The sequence below is a fragment of the Melospiza georgiana genome, chromosome 24, assembly GCF_028018845.1.
Source record: "Melospiza georgiana isolate bMelGeo1 chromosome 24, bMelGeo1.pri, whole genome shotgun sequence".
Taxonomy (NCBI): domain Eukaryota; kingdom Metazoa; phylum Chordata; class Aves; order Passeriformes; family Passerellidae; genus Melospiza; species Melospiza georgiana.
The window spans coordinates 8567353-8592166 of NC_080453.1; the positions used below are offsets into that span (position 1 = coordinate 8567353).

Below are 24814 nucleotides of genomic sequence, written 5' to 3' on the forward strand. Positions count from 1 at the left end.
TTTTGTTCTATTGCACAAACCTTTTCCCCGGGTGCAGGGGAGTTGCTGCAGAGGTGTTGCCTGGGTGGGATTCCTGCAGCCCCTTCCCAAAGCCCCCAAAGGTTATCCCACAGCTCAGCCCTGCTCCTGACAGACCCCGTGCACTGCAAGGGCTCCCTGAGCCAGGAGATTTAGGGAATGACTTGGTACCTAAAGTTAGGGGGGTTAAGGTTCATTTTTTTAAGAGGGAGGAAAAAAATCTCCTCGTGGTTCTGGAGTGAGCGGCTGAGAGAAGGTGAGGAGAGGCAGGAAAGGATTTTCCTGTCAGTACAACTACCACGGAGGGATGAGAGGAAACTTTCTCCTTCCCTAATTCATTCCTTTACAAACACATGTATTTTGAGTGTATTTATATATAAAGAAACAGCAAAGGACGAACCAGCCCCCAGCTCCGTAGGAATGACAGCTCCTTGGCACGGCAGGCATGGAACCCATGCACCGACCTGAAACTCATGATTATCCCCGAGATGAATCCCCGGTCCCGCCCCTTTCTGCTCTCCCCGGGGGCTTTTCCCTGGCGGCCGGCAGGGACAGGGTTACACTGCACCTGTCTGGGTGTACCTGTCCCAGGGCACCTGTCCCGGCAGCCAATCCCGGCACGGCCGCCCCACCTGTGCGAGCGCTGCCATAAATCAAACACCTGGCAGGGAATGTCTGTGAGCAGCACCGAGCAGCGCTGCTGAGACTCACCGCGGCGATGTCCAATGAGCTGGAGTAAGTGAAGCCTTTATCCCTTCTGATTTGGGGAAATTCCTAATGGGCTGAAGTGTGAGCCTTTATCCCCTCTCCTGTTCGGGGGAAATTCCTAAGGAGCTGAAGTGTGAGCCTTTATCCCTTCTCCTGATTTGGGGAAATTCCTAATGGGCTGAAGTGTGAGCCTTTATCCCTTCTCCTGTTTGGGGGAAATTCCTAATGGGGTGAAGTGTGAGCCTTTATCCCTTCTCCTGATTTGGGGAAATTCCTAAGGAGCTGAAGTGTGAGCCTTTACCCCTTCTCCTGATTTGGGGAAATTCCTAAGGAGGTGAAGTGTGAGCCTTTATCCCTTCTCCTCTGCCTCAATGCCCAGTGAGCTGGATAAGTGTGAGCCTTTCTGCTTTGGGGAAATTCTCAATGAGCTGCAGTATGTGGAGCCCTTTTCCCTTCTCCTGCTTTGGTGAAATCCCCCATGAACTGGATAAATGTGAGCCCTTTCCCTTCTCTGCTTTGGGGAAATGCCCCATGAGCTGGATAAGTGTGAGCCCTTTCCCCTTCTCTGCTTTGGTGAAATCCCCCATGAACTGGATAAGTGTGAGCCCTTTCCCTTCTCTGCTTTGGGGAAATGCCCCATGAGCTGCAGTTCCTTCTCCCCTCTGCCTCAATGCCCAGTGAGTTCAGCTTTTTCCCTTCTCCCCTTTTCTGGCCACCGGGGCTGGAGGGGATTCCTGGGCTGCTCCTCTGCCTGCCCAGCTGTTGGTAAAGCAGGAAAGAACGGGATGGGAGCATTTTCCTGATTTTCTGTCGCTGGTGCTGCTCTGGGGAGGAATCACTCCTCAGAATCAATCACTCCTTTTCACTTGGGACTTGTTAAAAACCACGATCCTGGTTAGTTTTTTATCCCCGGCTAAAATTGACACATGGGGTTTATGTCTAAAGGGAATCTGCTCTGCCTCTGTCCAACAAAATCTAACAGCAGCTGCAGCAATCTGGTTTAACTTTATTTATTTGACAAAATACTTTCCAAAGTATTTACCAGTCTCTAGTTTCTAGGGGTGGGGATTGTTGTGTGTCTTTTTTTTTGTTGTTGTTTTTGTTGAGGGCTTTATGATTTTTTTTTGTTTGTTTGGGTGCACGGGGTTTTTTTTCTTTCTTTGGGTTTTTTGTTTGTTTTGGGGTTTGGTTTTTGGGTGTTTTTTGTTGTTTGTTTTGGTTTTTTTGTTAAGTAAATTTATTCACACGACGACCCTATAAAATAATTTATTCTTTTAAATAAGAAAAAGCTTTTAACGCCTATCGATCCTGTATAACCCTGGTTTCTAATTTTGGCACCTCTGATATATTTTGGAGTTCTGGATGCTGATGGTATCAGCCCAGCACCTCGTGCCTCGCACCTCTGAAATAAATAAAGGCCAACAAGTGTCAGGCTGGCAGAATGCTGCTGAACGCCAGCCCAGTCCAGAACCCTGCGTGAAGGATTTGTCTGTAAAATATTTATCGAGAAATAGAAATTACATCTGTCTGTGTAAGGATCTGGTGCTCTGAAGGTGTTTTTTTGGAGGAAGCCGCACGCCCGAGTGTGTTTACCAGAGCTGCTGTGTCAGCCCATCTCCTCCTAATTAAGAACCCTGCAAAGGCACGGCAGTAATTATTATTTTATGTAAATCGTGGGATCGATCTGCTCGGATCGATCGAGAATCTGTCACTGCAATTTTCGCTTTCGGAAGTTTTTGGGTCATTCAGAACCGGCGCTTTTTGTGTTTGAGGCCGTGTCTGGCAGCGGGGAGGCGCGGAGCGTGCGATTGATGGATTTATCGCTAATTAGGGCCGGAATTACACGGCTGCTGCCTCTGCCCTGCCAGCGCTGTTAACCCTGAGCCTGCGGGCCGGGGGAGAGCCCCGGGGCTGCTCCGGGCGAGCCCTTGCCACAAACCACCCTTGGGGAGGCTCCGGCATCTCGGGAAATTCCGCTTCACTTCAGCGGGGCTGCAGCGGCGGCAGCAGAACAGAGGCCGGGGGGACATTTCGGGCTGGAGATGGATGCTCGCCCAAAGCTCTGCAGGGAATTCCTTGGCAATGGGAATTCATGGCAGTGAGAATTCCAGGCAATGGGAATTCCTTGGCAATGGGAATTCCTTGGCAATGGGAATTCCTTGGCAATGGGAATTCATGGCAGTGAGAATTCCTTGGCAATGGGAATTCATTGGGAGTGGGAATTCATGGCAGTGAGAATTCCAGGGAATGGGAATTCCTGGCAGTGGGAATTCTTTGGGAATGGCAATTCCAGGCAGTGGGAATTCCTGGCAATGGGAATTCCAGGCAATGGGAATTCATTGGGAGTGGGAATTCCAGGGGATGGGAATTCCTTGGGAATGGCAATTCCTTGGCAATGGGAATTCCAGGGAATGGGAATTCATTGGGAGTGGGAATTCCAGGGGATGGGAATTCCTTGGGAATGGCAATTCCTTGGCAATGGGAATTCCTTGGGAATGGGAATTCATGGCAGTGAGAATTCCTTGGGAAAGGGAATTCATTGGGAGTGGGAATTCATGGCAGTGAGAATTCCAGGCAATGGGAATTCCAGGCAGTGGGAATTCCAGGCAATGGGAGTTCCAGGCAATGGGAATTCCTGGCAGTGGGAATTCCAGGCAATGGGAATCCCTGGCAGTGGGAATTCCAGGCAGTGGGAATTCCAGGCAGTGGGAATTCCAGGCAATGGGAATTCCAGGCAATGGCAATTCTTTGGGAATGGGAATTCCTGGCAGTGGGAATCCCTGGCAATGGGAGTTCCTGGCAGTGGGAATTCCTGTCAGTGGCAATTCTTTGGGAATGGGAATTCCTGGCAATGGGAATTCCAGGCCGTAGGAATTCCAGGCAATGGGAGTTCCAGGCAATGGGAATTCCAGGCAATGGGAATTCTTTGGCAATGGGAATTCTCGGCAGTGGGAATCCCTGGCAATGGGAATCCCTGGCAATGGGCATTCCAGGCAATGGGAGTTCCTGGCAGTGGGAATTCCTGGCAGTGGCAATTCTTTGGGAATGGGAATTCCTGGCAATGGGAATTCCTGGCAGTGGGAATCCCTGGCAATGGGAATCCCTGGCAATGGGCATTCCAGGCAATGGGAGTTCCGCAGCGCCAGAGGAGCAGGGAAAGGCTCAGCCCCGTTTGCTGCCAGGGCAGGAGGTGTCAGCGGGGCAGGAGCTGAGCAGAGGCTGCCCAAGGCCCTGCGGGAGCCGAGGGGCTCCGAGGAGCTGCGGATTTGGGGTAATGGCCAGGGAGCAGCCCCGGAGCGAGCCGGGCACAGCTGCCCAGATGTGCAGGAGCTCTGATATCTCCATTCCCACGCTCAAAATGCCACGGCCTGCGTGGTCCCTTCCCACCTCCCCTTTTGGGATTTAAAATTCCCAGAGAGGACTGGAAGGGAGCAGCAGGGCATGGGAGGGGGAGATGTTTTGCCTATTCTAAAATATTCTAACTGCTGATTTCCATAGTCTTCTAAACGGAACCTGTGTCTAACTCTGCCTGCGTGGGCTGGAAGGAGTTAACCAGGAGTTACTCCCAGTTGTGGTTTTGTGGTCGAAACCATGATCGCCAGAAGCAAATTTTTGTCATGCATAAGGTGTGTTATTAAAACTTGAGTTATGCTCCTGGTGAATGAAAAGTTAAAGCCCTTTTATAAAATCCTGGCAGCAAAGCACACAAGGGATAACCGTGCTGGAGCAAGGGAGGCTGGCTCGGATTCTTTTTTTTTTTTTTTTTAAGTTATGTAAAGAGAAAAAGAGATTTGTAAATTAAAGAAACAACAATCAAATAACTGCTATGCAATTCCCAACAAAGGAGTAAAAGCCCTCTGAATAAACTCCAGACTCAAAGCAGGAGTGAATCAACATTTGCTCAGTATCTCTGCTTTGATGCTTTGGGTCACATTTGGGGCTGATTGGTCCATGGGAATGGTTCCAGGGAAATTTGGAGAATAAAGAGTTCCTGGAGGAGGATCTGCTCTGGTTTGAACTGTTGATCAGTGTAACATCCAAAAATGCACTTGTACCTGGATTGCACCTGCCAGCCCTTGGGATCAGCTGATTGGCAGGGACGGGAATCCTGGAGTTGTGTGAGGAGGAAAAGGGCAACAGCTGAAAAATGGTAATGATAAAAATGATAAAAAATGAGTGGAACTCATTATTGAACATATGATTGTATGCCATTGCTCACAGCCAGGTTCCCAGGGCTTGGAGGCTCAGAAATAGGGAAGAGATTGGGGTTAGATGGGATATGGGGAGGAAATTCCTCCCTGGCACAGGTGCCCAGAGCAGCTGGGGCTGCCCCTGGATCCCTGGCAGTGCCCAGGGCCAGGCTGGGCAGGGACAGTGCGAGGTGTCCCTGCCATGGCCTGGGCAGTCCCTTCCAACCCAAACCACTGCAAGTTCTGAGGGTTCATTTCTTGTCCCTTTAGGTGTCAGTGCTGCTCTGGCTGTGGGGGGAGGCTGCTCCAGCCCCATCCCTGTCCCAGCCTGATCACACCCGAGTGCTGAGAGCCCCAGGGCTGGCACTGCCCCTGAACCCCTGCTCTGCCCCCTCCTGTTCCTGCCATGCCCCGCCTGGGCACCCTGAGCTCTGCAGAAATGTCTGATGTTATGGGGTCAGTCAGATTTGTTTGGCAGAACCTGGAACCTGGATCAGGTTTGTTTGGCAGAGCCCTTGTGTGAAGCTCCCTGTGCTGGGGTTGGGTTTTGTGTGGAGCAGCCAAGGAGAAGCTGCAGCTCCTGTGCTCCCAGGACACTGTCCCAGAGCAGGGACACGCTGCACCTCGGAGCTGGGATTGCTCAGGAGAAAATCCCTGCAGGACGGGGAGGGACAGGGGGAGCCCAGCCTGGCTGTGCCCCTGCAGCTGCTGGGCAGGGCAGGGAGCTCCATGTGAGGCTCCTGTCAAGTGTCCTGCCCTGGCACGGCTTCCTGGAGCCTCTTGGGCAACAGGATCCACCTCTGGCACCGTGAGCAGGGCACCGGCCCCGTGCCAGGCGTGCAGCCAGGCAGGGGAGGGATCAGCACAGCCCTGGCTGGGGGGAGCCCTGTGCTGGGACTGAGCACAGAGCTGAGAGGCTGAAACCCCCAATCTCTCCTCCTTGGAAAGCTGTGACACCCCCAGGGTGACCCTGCTGCAGCCTCTGGCAGGATGTGCTGAGGGAAGCAGAGACCCCTGAGTAAAGCTGGGCTTTGTTCTCAGCACAGACAACCCATAATAGCCGATTGCTGGCTTAAAAATCCACATTATCTGAAAAGCAGTAAAAAAGAAACAAATTATAGTGCACAAGTTTGTGTATTATGGCTGCCACTGGGGGGTTTTAAATCCACATCTTGTAAAAACATGATGTTTTAAAATTTCATTTTATTTAAAAGTCATGGCTGTAGGAGTTGGAGAATATACAAAAATTACCTGTGAAATGTTCCTTTTGGTGGACGAGGCACTGAGAGCCTCAGTGGGGTTTGTGTCCAGAATAACTGTACATAAAGTGTCTGTGTCTGTCCACAATGAGAACAGGAATGAGAGTGGAGTTTTCAGCAATATTCCAGAAGTGGGAGCAGGTGCTCAGGGCCTGGTTTTGTGTCTCCCTTTGGGGTCAGATACCCCTGAAACTCAGGACACCCCAAAACAGAACTGCTGGGAAGGCTCAGGTGCCTGAGCTGAGCTAGCCCTGGGCTGGGGCTGCTGAAATGCCCCTGCACAAAGGCAGGGACAGAGCCCACATTGTTCTCCAGCTGCCAGAGAAAATATCCCAGGAAATGTCCCGTGGGCAGAGCAGGTCAGGGCCAGGGGACAGAGCTGCTGTGGGTGACACTGTGTTGTGCTTGGCACCCCAGCCGTGTTTTCCATCCTTAGTCTGTTTGTTGTGTTTCTTTCTGTGTTGTTTTTTTTCCTGGTTCTGTCTCTGTTTGGATTTTTGCCTGGCTGTGTGAGTGGGCTGGTGACAGTGCCCTCACTGCAGCCTGTGCTGTCACTTTGTGTTCAGGTGTGCTTGTTTATTAAACCTGCACAGGAATTCCAAAATCCCAGCTCAGCTGAGAGCTTTGGCCTCAGCACTGAGGGCCTTGGTGGGATTCTGTCCCCCCTGACAGGGCTTTGCAGGCCACAATCCCTGCCCTGTGCAGGGCACTGCTGATCCTGCCCTGAACTCCTGACCTGGGCAGCTCCAGGGTCGTTCCAGGAGGGAGGAGAGGGCACTGCCCAAGCCCAGAGCTGGTGGAGCCCCCAAGGAGCTGCCTGGGCACCCCTGAGCTCCTCGGGGCTGGGGCTCTGTGCTGTGTTTGCTGCTCTCCAGGGGCTCGGTGGGATCTGCTCTGCAGGGCCAGGGTCAGCCTGGGCTCAGTCAGGTGCAGAGGAGAGAACAAAGGCACCAAAGCTCCCACCACAGCCACCACAGAGGCAGGAGGAGTTCAAGGGCTCTTTCCTGCCCCAGCTGGACCCTTTGGGCACGTTCTCCTTTCCAGCATGGCCCTGAGTGTTTATCCATCACCAGGAGAAATTGGGGAAACAGAGATGGGCTGGGCTGGAGCGGGAGAGGGGCTGGGATCACCGTGTGTCACATCCCAAGTGTTTGGACACAAACAAATGCTCCCTGCCCCAAACCCTGCAGTGCACATGGCCCCGGCTCCGGTGTGCACAGGGCAGGGAGGTGCTGCTGCTCCCAGGGTTGTGTTTCCCGGGCCTGGAGAGGAGCTCTGGCCTTGCCAAACACACCAGGGAGCTTGGAACGGGCAAACGGGGCCTGGCCACGTGCAGGGGCATCACAGGCAGGAGCAAAGTAAAGTTCAGCTGTGTTTGGCTCTGGATTTGGGTGACTTTGCTGCTGTGTTTGGATCTGGATTTGAGTCTCTCCCTGCAGCTGTGCCTCACAGAGGCTGCTGATGGGATCTGTGTGTCCTGTAGGTGCTGATGTCAGGAAGGTGCCTTGGATTTGTCACACACCTGCTTATCTCAGATCACCTCAGGCACTGGGGAGCTGTGGTGGCCTTTGGGAGCAGGGTCAGAGCAGGGCTGGTCCCAGGATGGGTGGATGGGGTGGGTGCCCCCTCAGTTCCTGCAGGGTGGGTTCTGAGGGGCTCCACTCACAGGGATCCCAGGGACTCTGGAATGGGAGCAAGGTGGGATCAAGGTGCAATTCCTGTCACCCAGGGCAGTTCCCAGTGCATGGAGCAGCTGCTGTGCCTCTCCAGGCCCCTGTGGGTTCTGAGCCCCTCCCAGCTGTGTGTCCTGCTGTCCTGCTGTCCTGAGCTCTGCTGTCCCACTGCTCAGGAGCACCAGGGGCTCTGCGTGCCCACGCTGGGCTCTCTCCAGCTCAGGACCCTTTTCCTTTGCCCTCTCCAGGCTGTGGCAGTGCAGGTGGCCCTGGGTGGCCCTGGGTGCCTTTTCCAGGTTTCTCCCAGCAGAGGTGAGGGGCAGAAGGGAATACTCACACAAGGAATGCTTTAGCTGAGGGAGGATGAATCTCCCAGGTAATATATGGGTGTTTTTAAGCTCCCGAGGGCTTTGTTGCCCCATCCTGCCCCGTGTGTTGATCCCTGCCGGTTCCCAGGTCGGTGCCGCTGTCCCTGGGGAGGATCGGGGAGCTGCGGGTCCTGCCCGGGCCGGAGCCGAGCCTGAGTCACTGCCGGGCCCCGGGAGGCGGCGGGAGCAGGAGCAGGAGGAGGAGGAGGAGGGAGGAAGGCTGCGTGAGAAGCGCCAAGACAACGAAACGGCCCCGGCGCTGCGGGGCTGAGAGCGGGCCCGCTATGCCCGGGAGCGGTGCCAGCCCTGCCCGGCCCTGCCCCGCCGGGCACGGAGCCCCGGGAGCCTCCCGAGCTCGGGTGCGGGGAGAGCAGAGGATTGCTGAGGGGAAGGCTCAGGGACAGCACGAACAGCCCCCGGCGGCCTCATGGAAACAAGCAGCGGTAACTCCTGACCTGCAGAGGGATTCCGTGCTGGCATTTGTTTGTTGGGCAGGGGAGGCACCAGAGCAGGAGCCTGAGCCAAGCTGAGCTCGGGAGGCCGAGCCTGGAGCACCCCAAGCTGTCCCTGCACGGTTTAAGGTGAATCTGCTCCATGGGAGCTTCAGGGATGCCAGGTTCCTCCCAGGAGGAATGATTGTTCTCTGAATGATTCACTTAAAAATCTCCACCAGGACTTATTATAAACACATGGAATGTCTTAATGAAACAACATATTCCTTATAGAAATGCCATTAAACTGCAGCATTCTTTGCTGTAACTCCTGAAGTTTCCTTTGCCTTTCCATGAACAAACATCAGGTGATGTCCTGGTTCAATTCCAGTCAGCTCCTGGCAAATTTGGAGATTTAAAGAGGTTTTAAAAACCTTTCTTCTAATAAAACCCAGTCTTGCCCTCCCTGGACTTTGAGGAAAAGGGAATTTCTGTCCATGGAGGTGTTATTTGATGGTGAATGGTGTGGGCAGGGGTGGTGACAGGAAGGTCACTGTCACAGGAAGGTGTGACAGGAGCAGTGCTGAGCAGGCTCAGCCTCTGTGGATGTGCTGGGATTCCCTCAAAGGTTGGACTCAATGATTTTTGGGGGCTTTTCCAACGCAAACAATTCCAGGATTCCATGATTCCAACCTCCCAGGGAATGCACAGAGGCACTGCTGGCAGGGCTTGCTGGAGGAAAGGGAAAGATGACCGATGTTTGGGCAATTCAGTGTCTGACAGTTTATTAACATAAGATGGAGAGGCCTGGAGAAAGTGCCAGAAGTGAGGACAGGCAGGGCCTTATTTTGGTGTGTTGCTTCTCACGTAGTCCCACGAGCCTCACCTCAGTCAGGAATTCTTTAGTGGAAGGGAGGGGGTTGTGATCTGCCTGTCTGCTTCCCTCTGAGTAAAATCACCTACAAATAACTGGGAAAAAATAATTTCAAACCATGGACTGCAGCAAAGGGAAACAATGAGCTTTGGTTTCCTCTGGGCACTGAGTGCCTGTGTCTGACTGGGGCTGTGCTGGCCTGGAGCTCCACATCCAAGGGAAAATTGTTCCCTGCTCCCTGTTAGTGCCCAGCACCTGGCACAGGGCCGTGGGGCTGAGGGGGTTTGGCCTCCCTGGGCAGGACAGGGAGCAGCTGCCAGGGGAGCTCTGGCCTGGATTTGGGATTTGTGCCCAGCTGCAGCAGCAGAGGAGCTGACCCCAAAGGCTCCCAAGGGAGTTCAGCACCAGGGGAAGATCCCTCCTGATCCCACAGAGCCCTGGGGAAGCCCTTCCTGTGTCCATGGAAAGCTCTGTGGGAAAAGCTCCTTCCTCATTCCCGCTCCCCCCAGTTTCAGATCCGTGCGCCTGATGAAGAATGACACCATGAGCTTCCAGAAATTCCCCTACACCAGCGAGGATGAGGCCTGGAAAACCTACCTGGAGAACCCCCTGACTGCAGCCACCAAGGCCATGATGAGGGTGAACGGGGACGACGACAGCGTGGCCGCCCTCAGCCTGCTCTACGACTACTACATGGTGGGTGCCCTGGGCTGGCAGAACTGGGGCAAAACTGGGGTAGAACTGGGGCAAAACTGGGGTAAAACTTGGGGTAAAACTGGGGCAAAACCGGGGTAAAACTGGGGTAAAACTTGGGGTAAAACTGGGGTAAAACTGGGGTAAAACTGGGGTAAAAGAGGTGCAGAATATGTGTAAAACATGCACCACCTTAGCAGGGGACCCCTCTACTGAGCCCCCCCATCTCCTGAGCCCCCCCAGTTGTTTATCCAACACCACACTGGTATCCCCGAAGGTAAACTGAGGCACAACCCAGCACTTGGAGGGAATCCAGAGCATGTGGAAAAGCTGAACCCAGTGCCTTGAGTCTGGATTTTTATCCATGGGGGCTTTGAGGGCTGTTGGGCTGGAGCAGCCTTGCAGACCCCACCAGTTCTGTTCTCCCAGTGCTGCTGGAGGAAGCAGCTTTGAGCAATGGGCTCTGACTGGAAGCAATAGCAATGGTGTCCCCACTCACTTGGGGGCTTTGGAGGTCCTGCCCAGAGAAGCTGCTGTGGTTGTCCAGGGTTATTTGGGAGCCCGGGGCAGAGCCCAGCTCTGCTGTTTGTTCTTCTCATGGGGTTTTCGTAGCCAGGGCTAACTCTGCTCTGTTTCCCTTTACCAAAATCCTGCCCTAACCAAACTCTGCTGTGCCCTGTCCCAGGTGCCCAAGGAGAAGAGGATCCTGCCAGCTGGGATGGTGGCACGCAATGACCTGGCAAAGAGGTTGGCTTCAGTTCCTGCTCTCTGGGGCTGCCTCACTCTGCTGCAGCTGCTGTAGTGCAGGATGGGCTCTGAGCTTGCAGAAAATAGACATCAAAGCACGGTGTTATTACCAGCAACAGTGCAGCTCATTAACCCTGAGACACACATTAAAATTCTTTAGGCCAGGTCCCAAGCAGGGATAAATGGAGCTACACCCATTTACACAGCTGAGCATCTGTCTGGCTGTGCTCACAGGGGTTCTGCTGATTTGCAGCAGCAGAAATTGCCTTTAGTTGCTATTTTGTGACAATTGCAAAGGGCAGAAGGATTGAGCACTGAATGGCCAAATCCTGGTTCATTCCCTGAGAGTTTCTGTTCCACTCTCCCAGGATTCTCCTCCAGTGACTCCCATTTGTCCTTTGAGGTTTTCAGATAATTGACTATTAAATTAATGCCTCATTTGCCACTGTGAGTTCAGTTCCCCTCCCTGGGTGCTGTACTTTGGCACTGTCAGTTTTGAACCACTTGACAGAATGAACCTCCAGTGATACTTCACCCCTTCAGAAGTAAACTGAGCTGCTTTTAGTTTTTGCTTCCTAAGTTGCTGGAGTTTGTGAATTTGTACAATAATTGTTTTTCCTTAAAAAAGGGCATTAAAAAATCAACTTTGAGCATTGATGAGCCATAAAAAGACTTGTGATGGACAGCCCACAGAGCATCACCTTTGTTATCACCCCTGCTGCTCTGAAATGAAGGAGCAGTGGATGTGCAGCCCCAAACCACATCCAGACCAGATTCCCTGACTCCCTGTGCTCATCCCTGATCTGCTGAGCACCTCTGGCTCTGCTGCCTGCCCTGAGAGCTGTGGCTGGAGATCCCCAGGGGCTGTCAGGGCTCCCAGGCACTGACTCGGGGTCAGCAGGCAGCCAGGCCAGCAGCACAGGCAGACCCTGCTGGCAGTGCCAGCGAGCTGGGGGTGCCCTCTGTGCCCTGCCCTGAGCCAGGACTGTCTCCAGCAGGCACTGCCACGGGATGGACTATGAGCCTGAGCTGCCCTCCTTCGATGGCTCAGCCCATCTCATGAAGCTGCTGTCAGAAAACGTCTCCATGAGCCAGGAGTTCTGCGAGCCCCCCAAGAAGAACGGGCTGAGTCTCGAGGGTGTCCCTGCTCCTCACAAGGCAGCCCTGCTCCCTCCAGGCACCAGCAAGCTGGAACCCACCCCAGACAACTTCCTGGTGGCCCCTGGGGACGTGTATGACAGCAGCTCCCTGAACTCCCTGTTTGAGAGCCTGCCCATGGCCCCGGCCCAGCAGCGCTGGCAGCCCGACAGCACCTTCAAGGAGGACCCCCAGGAGGTCAGGCTGGGCTCTGGGGGCACTGGGCTGGTCCTGGGGCATTTCTGGGGTTTATGTTCATTTTGGAGCTCAGGCTGTGCTCTGGGGGCACTGGGCTGGTCCTGGGGCATTTCTGGGGTTTATGTTCATTTTGGAGCTCAGGCTGGGCTCTGGGGGCACTGGGCTGGTGCTGGGGCATTTCTGGGGTTTATGTTCATTTTGGAGGTCTGTTGTGGTGTCTGGGGGAGGTGAATGCCCAAAGCCATGAGAGGTTTGACTCTTGGTTTGTGTTTGCTCTTGTCTGCAGACATTGCTCTTCAGTGACATCCTCAAACCCCAGCCAGAGCCACCCTGCCCCGAGAGTTACCCCTCAGATGGAGTGAAGAGGTACCAGCAGGCCAGGGCTTTGGGATTCCAGGAACTCTTGGCTCTTTCCTGGGGAAGGACTGCATCCCTTTCCTGTCCCCAGTCCAGCCTTGGCAGTGAGCAGTACAAATGACAGATCCTGTGCTTGTGCACACACAGTTGTGTCTCCCTGGTGTTTTTGGAGCAAGGGGCTGCCCCGTGAGCTTTTGGACCAAAGCTGGGATTGCTCTGCCCCCAGACTGGGCCAGTGCAGGGCCAGCTGCTGTCCCATCCCAGGGTGACAGCCCCTTCCTGCTGGCCTGGTGACACAGAGGGACCAGGTGGCTGCACCGTGTCCCCACAGGCCACTGGGAGTGGGGTAAATGACAGGGAAAGGAGGCTGCCAGGGCAGGAGGGTGATCATCAGCCTCCCCTAATCTAAGGTTTGGGTTCTCACTTAGCACTGTTAGTCAGCCTTGATTTTAGAGGGTGCCACTGCCTCTCATTCCTAAAACATGAGAGGGATTTCTTCCTCCTTTCCACCCCTCTGCCAGGCTGAGCTTTGCTGCTCCAGATACCAAATCAAACCTCCCAGCAGGTAACATTATTTCACCTCCCACTTTTTATTTGCTCCTGAGTCAGCTGACTGGGTGAGTCAGCTGTCAGACGTGGGGATGTTCACACAGACAGCAGAGGCTCCTGCTCACTGTTTATTTGTGCACTGAACTCCTCTGGCTCTCCTGGCTGCAGATAAGAGGAGCTGCCAAGCCCATCTTCAGAGATGGCATCACAGGAGGTGGAGCAGGAAGAAGATGGGTTGGTGACTAAACAGGGCACTTGAAGGGTCTGAGTGAAGGCTCCTGTGCAGGTGGTGGCTTGCACAGATCCCTCCCAGCAGAAACCAGCTGTGGCCTCATGGTTTCAGTGCTCAGCTGCTGGTGAAGGCCTGAGAGCTGCTGAATTCAGGCTCTTCTTTCAATTTCCATTGCCAGCAGTGACACCTTCTCTGTGTGCCACCACAAAGCTTTTCTGTACAGATTAAAGTTGGTGCCCACCACAGTGAGGGTGTGAGCTGGGATCTGAGCCCAGCTCTGCACAGCCAAGCAGGTGTTGGTGTCCTGCAGGTCCTTCTTCTACAGGGCCACTAAGGGAGAGTCCTCCTGGCTCTCCAGTTATGGGGATGGATTTGGAGCCAGGAACCTGAGTTAGATGTTGTAAAAGTCCCTTCCCAGGTCCCCATTTTTGTGTGTTTTGCTGCAGGCTGCTGGTTGAGCAATGGTTCTGTTGCCATCCACACACAAACACTGGCTGCAGTCACATCCAGGGGTTTTTAAGCCAAAGCTGGGGGTAAAATGAGGCTGTTGGGGCAGTGCTGCTCCCCAGGGTGTTGGGGAGGATCAGAATGTGCTGTGCTGTGTCAGGGTGTGTGAGCTGGGGAATGGAGCAGAAACTGGAGCCTGTAACCCGTGGGGTGGAGGCTCCTGGGGCTCTGTTTTGCTTTTGCAGTGAAACAGCAGCGTGTGCTTATTCATCCTTCTCTCTTTGTTCCATCCAAGTGACTTTGAATACACGCTGGGGTCACCCAAAGCCATTCACATCAAATCTGGGGACTCTCCCATGGCCTACCTCAACAAAGGACAGTTCTACCCCATCACACTGCGGACAGCTGGAGACAGCAAATGTTTGCACTTGTCCTCAAATAAAGTGAAGGTAAGAGGCACAGACAGGCTGACAGCTCTGCTGACAGCTCTGGAATGGGACATCCAGCAGCTCCTCTGGCCTGGGAACGGAGCTGAACGTGAGCAGGAATGGCTTTGTGGCTCATGTTGGCTTAAAGGGGTGAATGGGGTGGATTCAGTCCCCCAGGATAATCCTGTGCTGCCCTGCAGAGCCTCCCTGGCAGCTGGAACCTGTCACAGGAGCTCGGGGGTGCACAAAGGGCCTGTGGGGGCCGTGCAGGAGGGCACTGATCACTGCTGAGCCCTGTGCTGAGCTGGCTGTGCTGCTCAGGGGGCACTGATCTGTTCTGTGCTGGTCAGGGGGCACTGATCTGTTCTGTGCTGCTCAGGGGGCACTGATCACTGCTCTGTTCTGGGTCAGGGGGCACTGATCTGTTCTGTGCTGCTCAGGGGGACACTGACCACTGCTCTGTGCTGCTCAGGGGGCACTGATCTGTTCTGTGCTGGTCAGGGGGACACCGATCACTGCTCTGCTCTGAGCTGGCTGTGCTGGCTGTGTTGCAGAGCGTGGTGATGATTGTGTTTGACAATGAGAAGATCCCCACGGAGCAGCTGAAGTTCTGGAAGCACTGGCACTCCCGGCAGCCCACGGCCAAGCAGAGAGTCATCGACGTGGGTACGAGGGGCTGCCACACCTGGGGGCTGGGCAGCTTCTGCCTCCTCTTCAGGGCCTCTCTGGCTCTGGGGGTCAGCCAGGGCAGGATTTGGGGCTGGCAGGCCCCTTGATGTCACCAGTTTCAGCCCCAGAGCTAACTGCTCTCCCCTCCTTGCAGCTGACTGCAAGGAGAACTTCAACACGGTGCAGAACATCGAGGAGCTGGCCTACAACGCCCTGTCCTTCGTGTGGAACATCCACGAGGAAGCCAAGGTACAAACTGCCCTGCAGGGAGCTGGGAATGGTCCTCAGCAAAGCTGCAGCTCCCTCCTGAGAGCCCAGCCCTGCCCAGAGCTCAGGGGGAGGCAGAGCCACTGCAGTGTTTGCCTGGCAGGACAGCAGGACACCGTGCTCAGAGTGCTCCAGCACTGCCATGAGCCAACAAACACTCTGGGTACACCCAGCCTGGCTCGGGGATGTTTTCTTAGTGCTGATGGATAACTCTGAAGAAAAGGTTTTGCAGCAATTCAGGGCTCTGCTCACGTGTACCTGCAGCCTGTTTGAATAAGTCCCAGCTGAGGGAACAAAGAGCCCCCTTGGCAGCAGGGGGATGCAGACAGACTGACCACCCCAGGGTGATGCAGACAGACTGACCACCCCAGGGTGATGCAGACAGACTGACCACCCCAGGGGGATGCAGACAGACTGACCACCCCAGGGGGATGCAGACAGACTGACCACCCCAGGGGGATGCAGACAGACTGACCACCCCAGGGTGGTGCAGACAGACTGACCACCCCAGGGTGGTGCAGACAGACTGACCACCCCAGGGTGGTGCAGACAGACTGACCACCCTTCTGTGGGATGGAGGCAGGCAGCTCACAGATCCCTTTTCACCTTAAAATCAGCAAAGTTCATTACAGCAAAGCCTTTGCAGCTCTGCCTCTTCAGCTCAGACCTTTCATTAACGCTTTGTATCTAGTGGGGATTGAAAAACAGATGAAGTAACCAAGGAAATAAAAGAAAAGCATAAATAGCCCAGGTCTCTGAAGCTTGGGAAAACCCTGCCTGGCTTTGGGATCTCAATAAGCCCAAAGGCAACCTGGGTCTTTTACAACCCAAGAGGTTAACAAATGTCTTCAAGGCAGAGCTGTCAGAAATGGAAATATGTCAGGTATGTGGCAAGCCCTGGGGGCATCTCAGCAAAACTGGATTTAACTCTTAGCAGAAACTCTGCTCACTCACTGGCCTGGGGCAGGGAGAGGTGAGACTCAGAGAGTGGGAGTGAGGCAGGAGGGCTCAGGGGCTGGAACAGGAGGGCTCAGGTATTTGGGTATTTGGGTATTTGGGTTGGCCATGGCACCTGTTACTGCTCTCTCCAATTAAACTTTATCCCCCAGTGAAGAGGTTTTCTTTCCTAAGAACTGACTGGAGCTGACATTGGGTGTCAGGGCTGAAATCCTCAGCTGGGGGAGCTCTGGGAGCTTCTCCACCTGCAAATCTGTCCCCAGGGTCCAGGGGAATTCCAGGGTCACACCAGTGAATTGGCAGCTTGGAGATATGATTTGGATTCGAGCTGTGCTCAGCTTTTCTTCCAGAGTTCCCCCTGGAGTGAACTCCCTCCTGGTGATAAAAGAGCCCAGTGTGGGATGAATATTTATTTAGGCAGCACTGCTGGGCAATTCCTGAGGCTGCAGCCTTGCCCTCCTCCCTTCCTGCAGGGCTTTGCTGTCTGAGGGTCCCTTTCAAATGAGAGATCAGAAATATCAGCAAGAACATCCCCAGGCAGGATTTGGGGAGGGGAGAGGCTGAGTTAAAGAGCTGCAATAGCTGTGGGGGAGAGGCTCAGGTGGAATCCAGCTGCCCTGGGAGGGCTGAGGAGCCTCAGCAGCTGCTTTGGCCCCTTTTGGGGAGGTTGCCAGCAGCACCAAGGCTGTCCCTGTTTGCAGGTGTTCATCGGGGTGAACTGCCTGAGCACAGACTTCTCCTCCCAGAAGGGGGTGAAGGGGGTGCCCCTGAACCTGCAGATCGACACCTACGACTGCGGCAGCGGCAGCAGCCAGCTGGTGCACAGGGCTGTGTGCCAGATCAAGATCTTCTGTGACAAGGTACAGCTCCTCTTCCTCCATCCCAAAACACAGCTGGCCCCAGGAGTGAAACCAGAGAGGCTGGGAGAGCCCAGAACAGCCCAGACCCCTGACTGTGCTCACAATAAACTCTATTGCTCACTCTATTTTTTACTAGTTGTTAAATATCAAAAGAGATGAGAGTTTCCTTGGAGGTTCTTCCCCAATCTCAGGTATCTTCCCATGGAAAAATTTCTCACAGCTATTCTTGCCTGTGTGTTTCATTTTTAGAAGCAAATTTTATTTTTGTTTTTCTAATTTCTGAGTGTCAGAGAGTCTTGGCTTGGGCTGGGGAAGGTCCCTGAGGTTTTTCTGAGTTAAGGCTGCCCTCACCTCCATGTGTCACACCCCAGAGGTGGCCATGGAATCAACGTTGGAAATGTCACTGTCCTAAATTTCACTGGATCTTCCCACAGGGAGCAGAGAGGAAAATGAGGGATGATGAAAGGAAACAGTTCAGAAGGAAAGGAAAATGCCTGGACTCCAACAACAATGGTGAGCGTTTGTGTGTGCTCCCTGCTGAAATCCCTGGCCCTGGCTGTCCCTTCCATGGCTCTGGCTGTCCCCAGGCCTGCTGCCCTCAGGCCCTTGCTGGGCTCCCTCCCCTCCCAAAGCCCCTCAGGAGCACCCCCAGCCCCTGGCGATGGTTCTGGGCTGCCCTGGAGCTGCTGCAGGTCCTGTCCCTGGGCAGGAGCTCCCCCGTTCCAGAGCGAGGGGCTGAGATGAACTGGACTCTCCGTCTGTAGGTCTCAAAGGCTGTTTGCTCTCTGGCTTCAGAGGGAACGAGATCACCTTCCTGCGGCCCGAGAGCGACCTGGAGACGCAGCCCGTGCTCTTCATCCCCAACGTGCATTTCTCCGCCCCCCAGCGGTGTGGCTCGGTGAGTGCCCCGGCCTGGCTCCCCCTCCGGGCTGCGCTGAGCCCCCGAGCCCCAGCCCCAGCCCAGCTCTGTGGGATTGAGCTGAACTCCGGTCCTGGGGGCCTGGCCATGCAGCAGTGCAGGGTGGGAGAATCTCTGCAGGTGTTCCTGTGCTTTACACACCTTCACAGGACTGTAGTGGGGGCAAAACTAGCAGTAGAAAATAAATTATAGCAAAATGTGACCATCTCAGTGCCTGTGTGGGTGGGACGTCCCCCCACTGTCCTCTGTCCAGTGGCCTTTAGAGCTCCTCATTGTTCCCTGCCTCAGTTTGTCAAAACCAGGGAATCTGGGGAAGTTCTTTACATCAAATTTCATTTAATCTAAGAAACAGATGTTTGGGTTTAATTGTGTGGGAAAACTGATGGGTCAGGAGGAGGGAAATCACGTGTAAAGTGTGCCCAAGTTGCCTCCCCCACCCTGTCCAGCACACAGTGATGCTGTGCACACTCACAGATCCATTTCCTTTGCATTCCAGGTGCTCCCTCCTGCTGTTCCCAACTCTGCAAACAGGTGAGGATGCACAGTGTGCATTTCCCATCCATCCACTGCTCTGTTCCTTTGGGAATGTCAGGGCTGTTGGATACCCCAGGGCAGGATAACTCAGCTCAGAGTGTCCCTGATGCCCTGAGAGTCAGAACATGAGTTAAACCTTGTCCTGGCAGGGGCTCAGGGCTGCAGGAACATGGACACATTTCTGTCCCTGTCACTCCAACACGAGCTGCTCCCTGATTGTCCTGCTGTTCTCATGGAGACAATGTCTGAAAGGGAGAATAAAACATCACAACTGGCACTGAAGGGCTCAAACACCCAGAGGCTGGAGAATAATCTGGAATGAAGTGGGATCAGAATTGAAAAGCAGAATCCCCCCCAGCCTGGGCCCTCTGTGTGGGGATTCCAGTGCCCCACAGGAGATGCAGGAGGATTTTTGGTTTGGTGACCCCAAACCTCTGCAGGCCCTCTCTGAGCTGTCCCGTGCTGCTGTAATTACAAACCAACAGTTAATTGCTGGCTGGCTGTGGGAGTGAGTGGCTGTTCAGGCAGAGGCTGGGCAGCTGCAGGGGTTTGTGCCCTCCTGAGTGTGTTTGTCCCTGCTCTGAGCCCTCCTGAGTGTGTTTGTCCCTGCTCTGTGCCCTCCTGAGTGTGTTTGTCCCTGCTCTGTGCCCTCCTGGGTGTGTTTGTCCCTGCTCTGTGCCCTCCTGAGTGTGTTTGTGTCTGTCCCTGCCCAGGCTGCCCCTCAAGCGGAGCGGGGCCTCCTTCGGTGACGACTTTGAGGCGGTGCCCCCAAAGCACAGCAAGGACGAGGATCCCCAGAGAGGTAACCCTGGAACCCCAACCCCTGAGCACGGGGCTTTGGGAGCCTGGCAGAGCCCCTGAGCAGGCCCTGTTCTCCTGCAGTGCTGCTCTACGTGCGCAGGGAGGCCGAGGAGGTGTTTGATGCTCTCATGTTGAAGACCCCGGACCTGCAGGGCCTCAGGACAGCTGTGAGTGTCCCCAAATCCCCTGGGAGTGTCCCCAAATCCCCTGGGAGTGTCCCCAACCCCCTGGGAGTGTCCCCAACCCCCTGGGAATGGACAAACTGCAGCTAAAAGGGGATGGGGCTGGTGAACAGGGAGCTGGACATGGGCTGCTCATGTCCCCTGCCTGCTCTCCCTTGGAATGGGAATGGAAGTGGGAGCAGGAGCTGAGCTGTCCCCAGAGCTCCTGGCGTGGCTGTGTTGTGCTGCAGAGTGAGGATCACACCTCCTGCCCCATCCAGATCCTCAGGGAAGTCTCCTCTTGTGACAGCACATTCATATTTTCCACTGTCAAACACCTTTTCCATTCTCCAGGCTGGGCATGTGTGATCTGAAACCCTCCCTGGCCTCGTGCTGGAATTCCCTGGCTGTGTTTGAGGAGCACAAGGACATATTTCTGTCATGGTTATCAGCAGCATCTCTGATAACCCAGCCCTCTCTGGAGACTGCTGGGAAGGAAACAAACAATAAACCTCCCAGATTTGGGGTGGCTTTATGGCTGCACTTGAAGCTCTGTTGGTTTTACAAACTTTTAAAAATAGGGCGTTTGAAAAATGTCAGCACAGAGCATTCTTTGCCATCTTCTCCTTCCCCCATCCCTCACCACAGAGAGTCAAAAACCTTCATGGAAAATGCTTGGCAAAAACCTCCAAAACTCCTGCCACCCCAAACCAAAACTGAGCTTGCCCAGCAGAATGTTCAGGTCATGGTTTTGTTCTCTGCAGTAAAACTGAGGGGGAATCCTTTGCTGCTGAACACTGGCTCGCTGGTATCTTTGATTTTTATCATGGGAATTTCACTTTACAAGTATGAGAAATTGCCATGTTTTCTCTCACAGATTTCAGAAAAATATGGGCTTCCTGAAGAAAGCATTTACAAAGTCTACAAAAAGTGCAAAAGAGGGTAAGCTAATCTCTCATCTGCTTTTCTGATGTGCCTCCAAAGCTGTTCCCTCCAGCCCCTGCCATTGGCTCCAGGAGCATTTTAACAAGATAATAAAAGGTAGAGCCATGGCAGGCTCTGCTGTTTGCAGCATATAAAACTCAGATCTTTCTGGGCTTTAAAGATTTGGGATAATGCTTGTTTGTATTATACTTGTTTGGAGGGTAAAGTCTCCCAAGGAAAGGAAGTTGGGTGAAGGTGGAACTGTTTGGGGATCCTTTGTCTCAGTCTGAAAGCCTGAGGTTATGGAGAACTTATCAGAGAGGGATCAGTGTTTGCTGCTCCAAAAAATGCTGGAATGTCCCTGGCTCAGGGTGAGGGGTGGGCCACAGTGAGCCTCTGAATTCTTCCACCTGCTGCTGATGCTGCTCATCCCTTAGCCCCAGAAATGGGAATTTTCTCCCCAAAGGAAAAGAGCAGCACTGATGGCTTCAGGGGAGAGGCCACCTCACTCACTTTGGCTTTGGCTTTGTTCATGCCTTGATCTGATAAGTGGTGAGTGTTTGGTGATGACTGAGAGGGAAACCAGGCAGGAGGAGCAAAGAGGTATCTCATGAAAAGGAAAGGCCACACCTGGAAATTAGATTAAATAAATAATTTTGACACCTGGTTTAATGAAGGCTGGATGTGACCCATGCCAGCAGCTACTCCTGAAGTGTGGGAGATTGGAGATAGCTGCACTCAGGCTGGTGGCAGGGTCAGGCCCAGCTTCCTGCTCCTCCAGATTTAATTTTCAGTAATTTTATCCTATTGCTCCACCCTAAACAATCTTCCCTGGTAATTACAGCTTGAGGGGCAGATCTCCATCAGGTGAGAGCCAGTGCAGCTCAGTGGGACTGCCTGGCCTGGCAGCAGGGCAGGGCCTGCCCCAGCCATGGCCCTGCCACAGGGGTGAGCTCAGCACATGAGCTCGGTCCCAGGGTGACTCAGGAGCAATCATGAGCAATTCTGGATCTTGCTGAGGTTTGGTCTGGAGGAACAATCCAGGGCTGATTCCTGATCAGCATCCCTGGCATTGTTTGTGGCTCAGCACAAGGGGCACAGGTGACTTCTGTGGCTCCCTGCTCTGGGGCAGGCACAGAGGGAGGGACCAGCTCTGCTGGGGAAGCTTTTGGGTACCCACAGAGTCCGTGGGGCCCCTGCTGGAGCCAGGGCTTGGGGTGCTGCTGGGGCTGGTGCAGCCAGGAGGATTCTGATGCATTGGGCAGGACCAGACCCCCAGTGCCAGCAGCCCCTGGAACTCCTGACTGTGCCAGGACAGAGCTCCCAGGGCTGGTGACTGTTCTGTGCTGGATCTTCCCTTGTCCTGTGCCATGGCTTTAATTAATTCATTAACAGTGGCTGAGCCCCTCAGACTGGGGAAGCTGAACTGCTTTCAATGTGCTGCATCTGACCCAGCCATTCTCCTTCTCTGCAGGATCCTGGTGAACATGGACAACAACATCATCCAGCACTACAGCAACCACATGGCCTTTCTGCTGGACATGGTAGAGGCAGAGAACAAGTTCCAGATCATCCTCAAAGAGCTCTAAAGAGCTGCAGGCAGCACTTCCTGGCACTTCTCTCCGAGCTGGCACGTGTGACCCCACAGAGCTCAGCCCTGTGCCCGCTCTCGTTGCCTTGACTTGAACCCCACGGCCCCGGGGCCGGGCCAGACTGCTGTGACATCATCCTGTGAACGTGGAACTTGGCTCTGTTGACTTTATTATTATTATTATTATTATTATTTTTTATTATTATATTTGATTCCCTTCTGGCAGCGGGCCTGAGCTGCTGTTTCAGAGCTGGGCACAGGAGGTGACACTGCCAGGCCTGGGCAGAGAGCAGAGCTGGTGGCCCTGGCAGGGAGTGATGGCAGCCCAGGCCCTGGCAGGGAGTGATGCCAGCCCAGGCCTGGCCTCTCCACAGCCCCTGCAGAGCTTTCCCAGCAGGGCAGAGCCTGGCTCTGAGCTCTGAGCTCCCCTCTGGCACAGAGACTCTCCCAGCTGCAGCCCCAGCTGAATGGACACTGCCTGCTGAACACCCTCCCTGCACATCCCTGACTGTAAATACCACAACCCCTGTTTATACATTTCTGTGTTGTTCCTTTTGTATTTTATATGTGTATAAATATGCATTGTTTTATACTGGACTCAGTATGTGACACAGAGCATTTCAAACACAGGCTGCTTCACATTTCTCTGTGAACTCCTTTTGTAACTGTGTTGTTGGTTGTGTTGTTTTGGATATTCTGTACTAATAAAGGCTCAAGGACTGAAAATGAAGCATTTCCCCCAGCTCTGGAGTTGGGATGGGCTGGCCAGGAGCCAGGGCAGGGAGGTGACCCCAGAGGCACCAAAAGGGCTCCAGGATGGTTTTGGCCAAGGTCTGTCCCCTCTGCAGCCACCGTGTCCAGCTGTGTCACCAGCTGGGACTGGGTCCCTGCACTCCTGTGCTCAAACTGCCTCAAGCTGCTTCCCATTTGGGTCATCAGATGCCAAGGGGAGCCCTGCATTTTCTAATTAATCCTCTGACCAATGAAAACCAGGGCCTTTCCTCCTCCCTCTTCTTCACCCTCTGCTTTTCCTGGCTGTGTTAAAGATGTACCTGAGGCCTGTGAGTGGGGAGGAAAGAAAGAGCCCTGGGAAGAGGATTTGGAAATGCTGGAATGTGTCAGCTTGGTGAGTTTTGGATTACTTCAGTACTGTTTGAGGATGGCCTCTGAGATGAAACACAGATAAGCTGCAGGTTTATCAGCCTTTGGGATCTCTCCAGCACTCCTTCCCTTCAGATCACAAACTCCTTCTTCAGCAGGATGGCTCTGAATCAGTGTTGATTCTGTGAGTCCTCCTGCAGCAGAGTTTCAGCTCCAGTTCAAACCAGTCCCGCCAGGAATCCCCCAGAGCTCGGTGTCTCCAGCTGGAAGCTGCAGGTGCCTGTGCCCTGCTGTGCCAGGGACAGCTGGGGAGGGTGCAGGCAGCCCTGGGCTGTTGTGTGCACGCAGAGTTGGGGTTTGGGGACCTCTCACCCCTCAGTCAGTTGTTCTCAAAGTCTGATCTTCCTGCCAGACAAACATTTACCCGTGTGAGCCTCAGTTCCCCCAGCAGCACCACTCCTGATTTAGAGCAGCAAAAGCCATCTCAGGTGTAACTCTGTGCTCCCAGCAGAACAAGGATGAATTTTGCTGGATGTTTCGGGGCTCCCTTTCCCACAAACCCCTCCTGGCTTTTGCAGGGGCTGCAGCCCTGGGTGTGCACTGGGACAGTGACTGCCCGCCCTGGGCTGGGATGGGGGCAGACCCGGCAGTGTTTCCGTGCGGCTCGGGGCAGTCCTGGCCGTGCCGGGCCGGGTCCCGGGGCCGCCTGCGAGCAGGGAAGCGCTGCCGGGGCAGAGTCCCCAGCCCTGCCCGGCCAGGTGGGTGTTTTGCTGACTGGCTCAGTATCGCTCATCCCTTCCAGCCAAGGCGAGTTGCTGGGAGGTTGCGCAAAGCAGAGCTCCCAAATATGTGAGAGCATTCCTGACTCCTTGCCCGGAGCCCACCAGCTCCTTTTGAAGATTGAGATAGGAGCGATGAAGGCGATTTTCACCCCGAGCACCAAAGGTCGTGTGAAAGCAGCGAGGGATTGCTCGGGGCTCCCTCGGGAGCTGCTGTGCTCAGAGCTCACCTGGGCTGCTCTGGGGGTGGCAGAGGGGGTGTCTGGGCTCGTGCTGAGCACAGGGTGGGTGACAGACCCCAGTGCCCGTCCCTGGCCAGCAGCATCTGCCCCTGCCCTTCTCCCTGCCTCCCACCCCCTCCAGGGTCACTCCCCAGCCTCCAGCACTGGCAGCTCTCAGGAGAACACAGAGGAGCCCATTGCTTGTTTTAATTACTCAACATCTACAAACTGGAAGCTTTCAAACCAATTTTAGTTAATGATCATCTCCCAATTCTTAGAACTGAGTACCACTAATTAGCTGCCTGTGAGCCAGCCCTGGCAGGCCAGCACAGGCCTGCTCATGGTGAGCAGAGTCTGAGGGAAGTCCTGACACAGAAATCCCACTCTGGCATCCCAGCTGGGGAGGAAGGAAAACTTCCCCAATGCCCACAGAGACAGAGATGCATAAAAAGGAGCAGCAGCGAGAGCTGGGTTGTGCAAGAGCTCTGGTATCCCCAGTGCTGGGTGGAGGGCTCTGCTCCTCACTTCTACAAACAACACCCAGTTTCTGTGTCTTTATTCGTGCTTATTCACTGCTTGCATCATCAGGCAGGCAGCCGAGGAGCTCGGTGTGTGGTGTGGCTCTGCAGGGCTGTGAAGGAAAAACAGCATCCTGTGTTTTGTTAGGACACCCACACACGTGTCCGGAGGTGCCCTGCTGCTGTGCTGGGCATGGCAGGAG

At 54.3% G+C, this 24814-nt stretch overlaps 1 protein-coding gene across 1 annotated transcript; it reads left to right on the plus strand.

Moving 5' to 3' along the window:
* The first annotated feature begins 736 nt into the window (after window positions 1-736).
* On the plus strand, window positions 737-21990 carry GRHL3 (grainyhead like transcription factor 3). The gene is made up of 16 exons (XM_058040330.1): window positions 737-753; window positions 10031-10217; window positions 10900-10961; window positions 11960-12296; window positions 12583-12662; window positions 14177-14330; window positions 14864-14975; window positions 15133-15227; window positions 16904-17062; window positions 17497-17575; window positions 17827-17960; window positions 18478-18512; window positions 19229-19317; window positions 19398-19483; window positions 20355-20419; window positions 21876-21990. The coding sequence occupies exons 1-16, from the start codon at window positions 737-739 to the stop codon at window positions 21988-21990; spliced, it is 1806 nt and encodes a 601-aa protein (XP_057896313.1).
* The last annotated feature ends 2824 nt before the right edge of the window (window positions 21991-24814 follow it).

What these genes read in the sequence shown, in the direction of transcription:
- GRHL3 (XM_058040330.1), top strand. An exon ending in GTTCCCAACTCTGCAAACAG is followed by an intron (nt 18,513 to 19,228) that starts GTGAGGATGCAC and finishes GTCCCTGCCCAG; the next exon opens with GCTGCCCCTCAAGCGGAGCG. An exon ending in TACAAAAAGTGCAAAAGAGG is followed by an intron (nt 20,420 to 21,875) that starts GTAAGCTAATCT and finishes CCTTCTCTGCAG; the next exon opens with GATCCTGGTGAACATGGACA.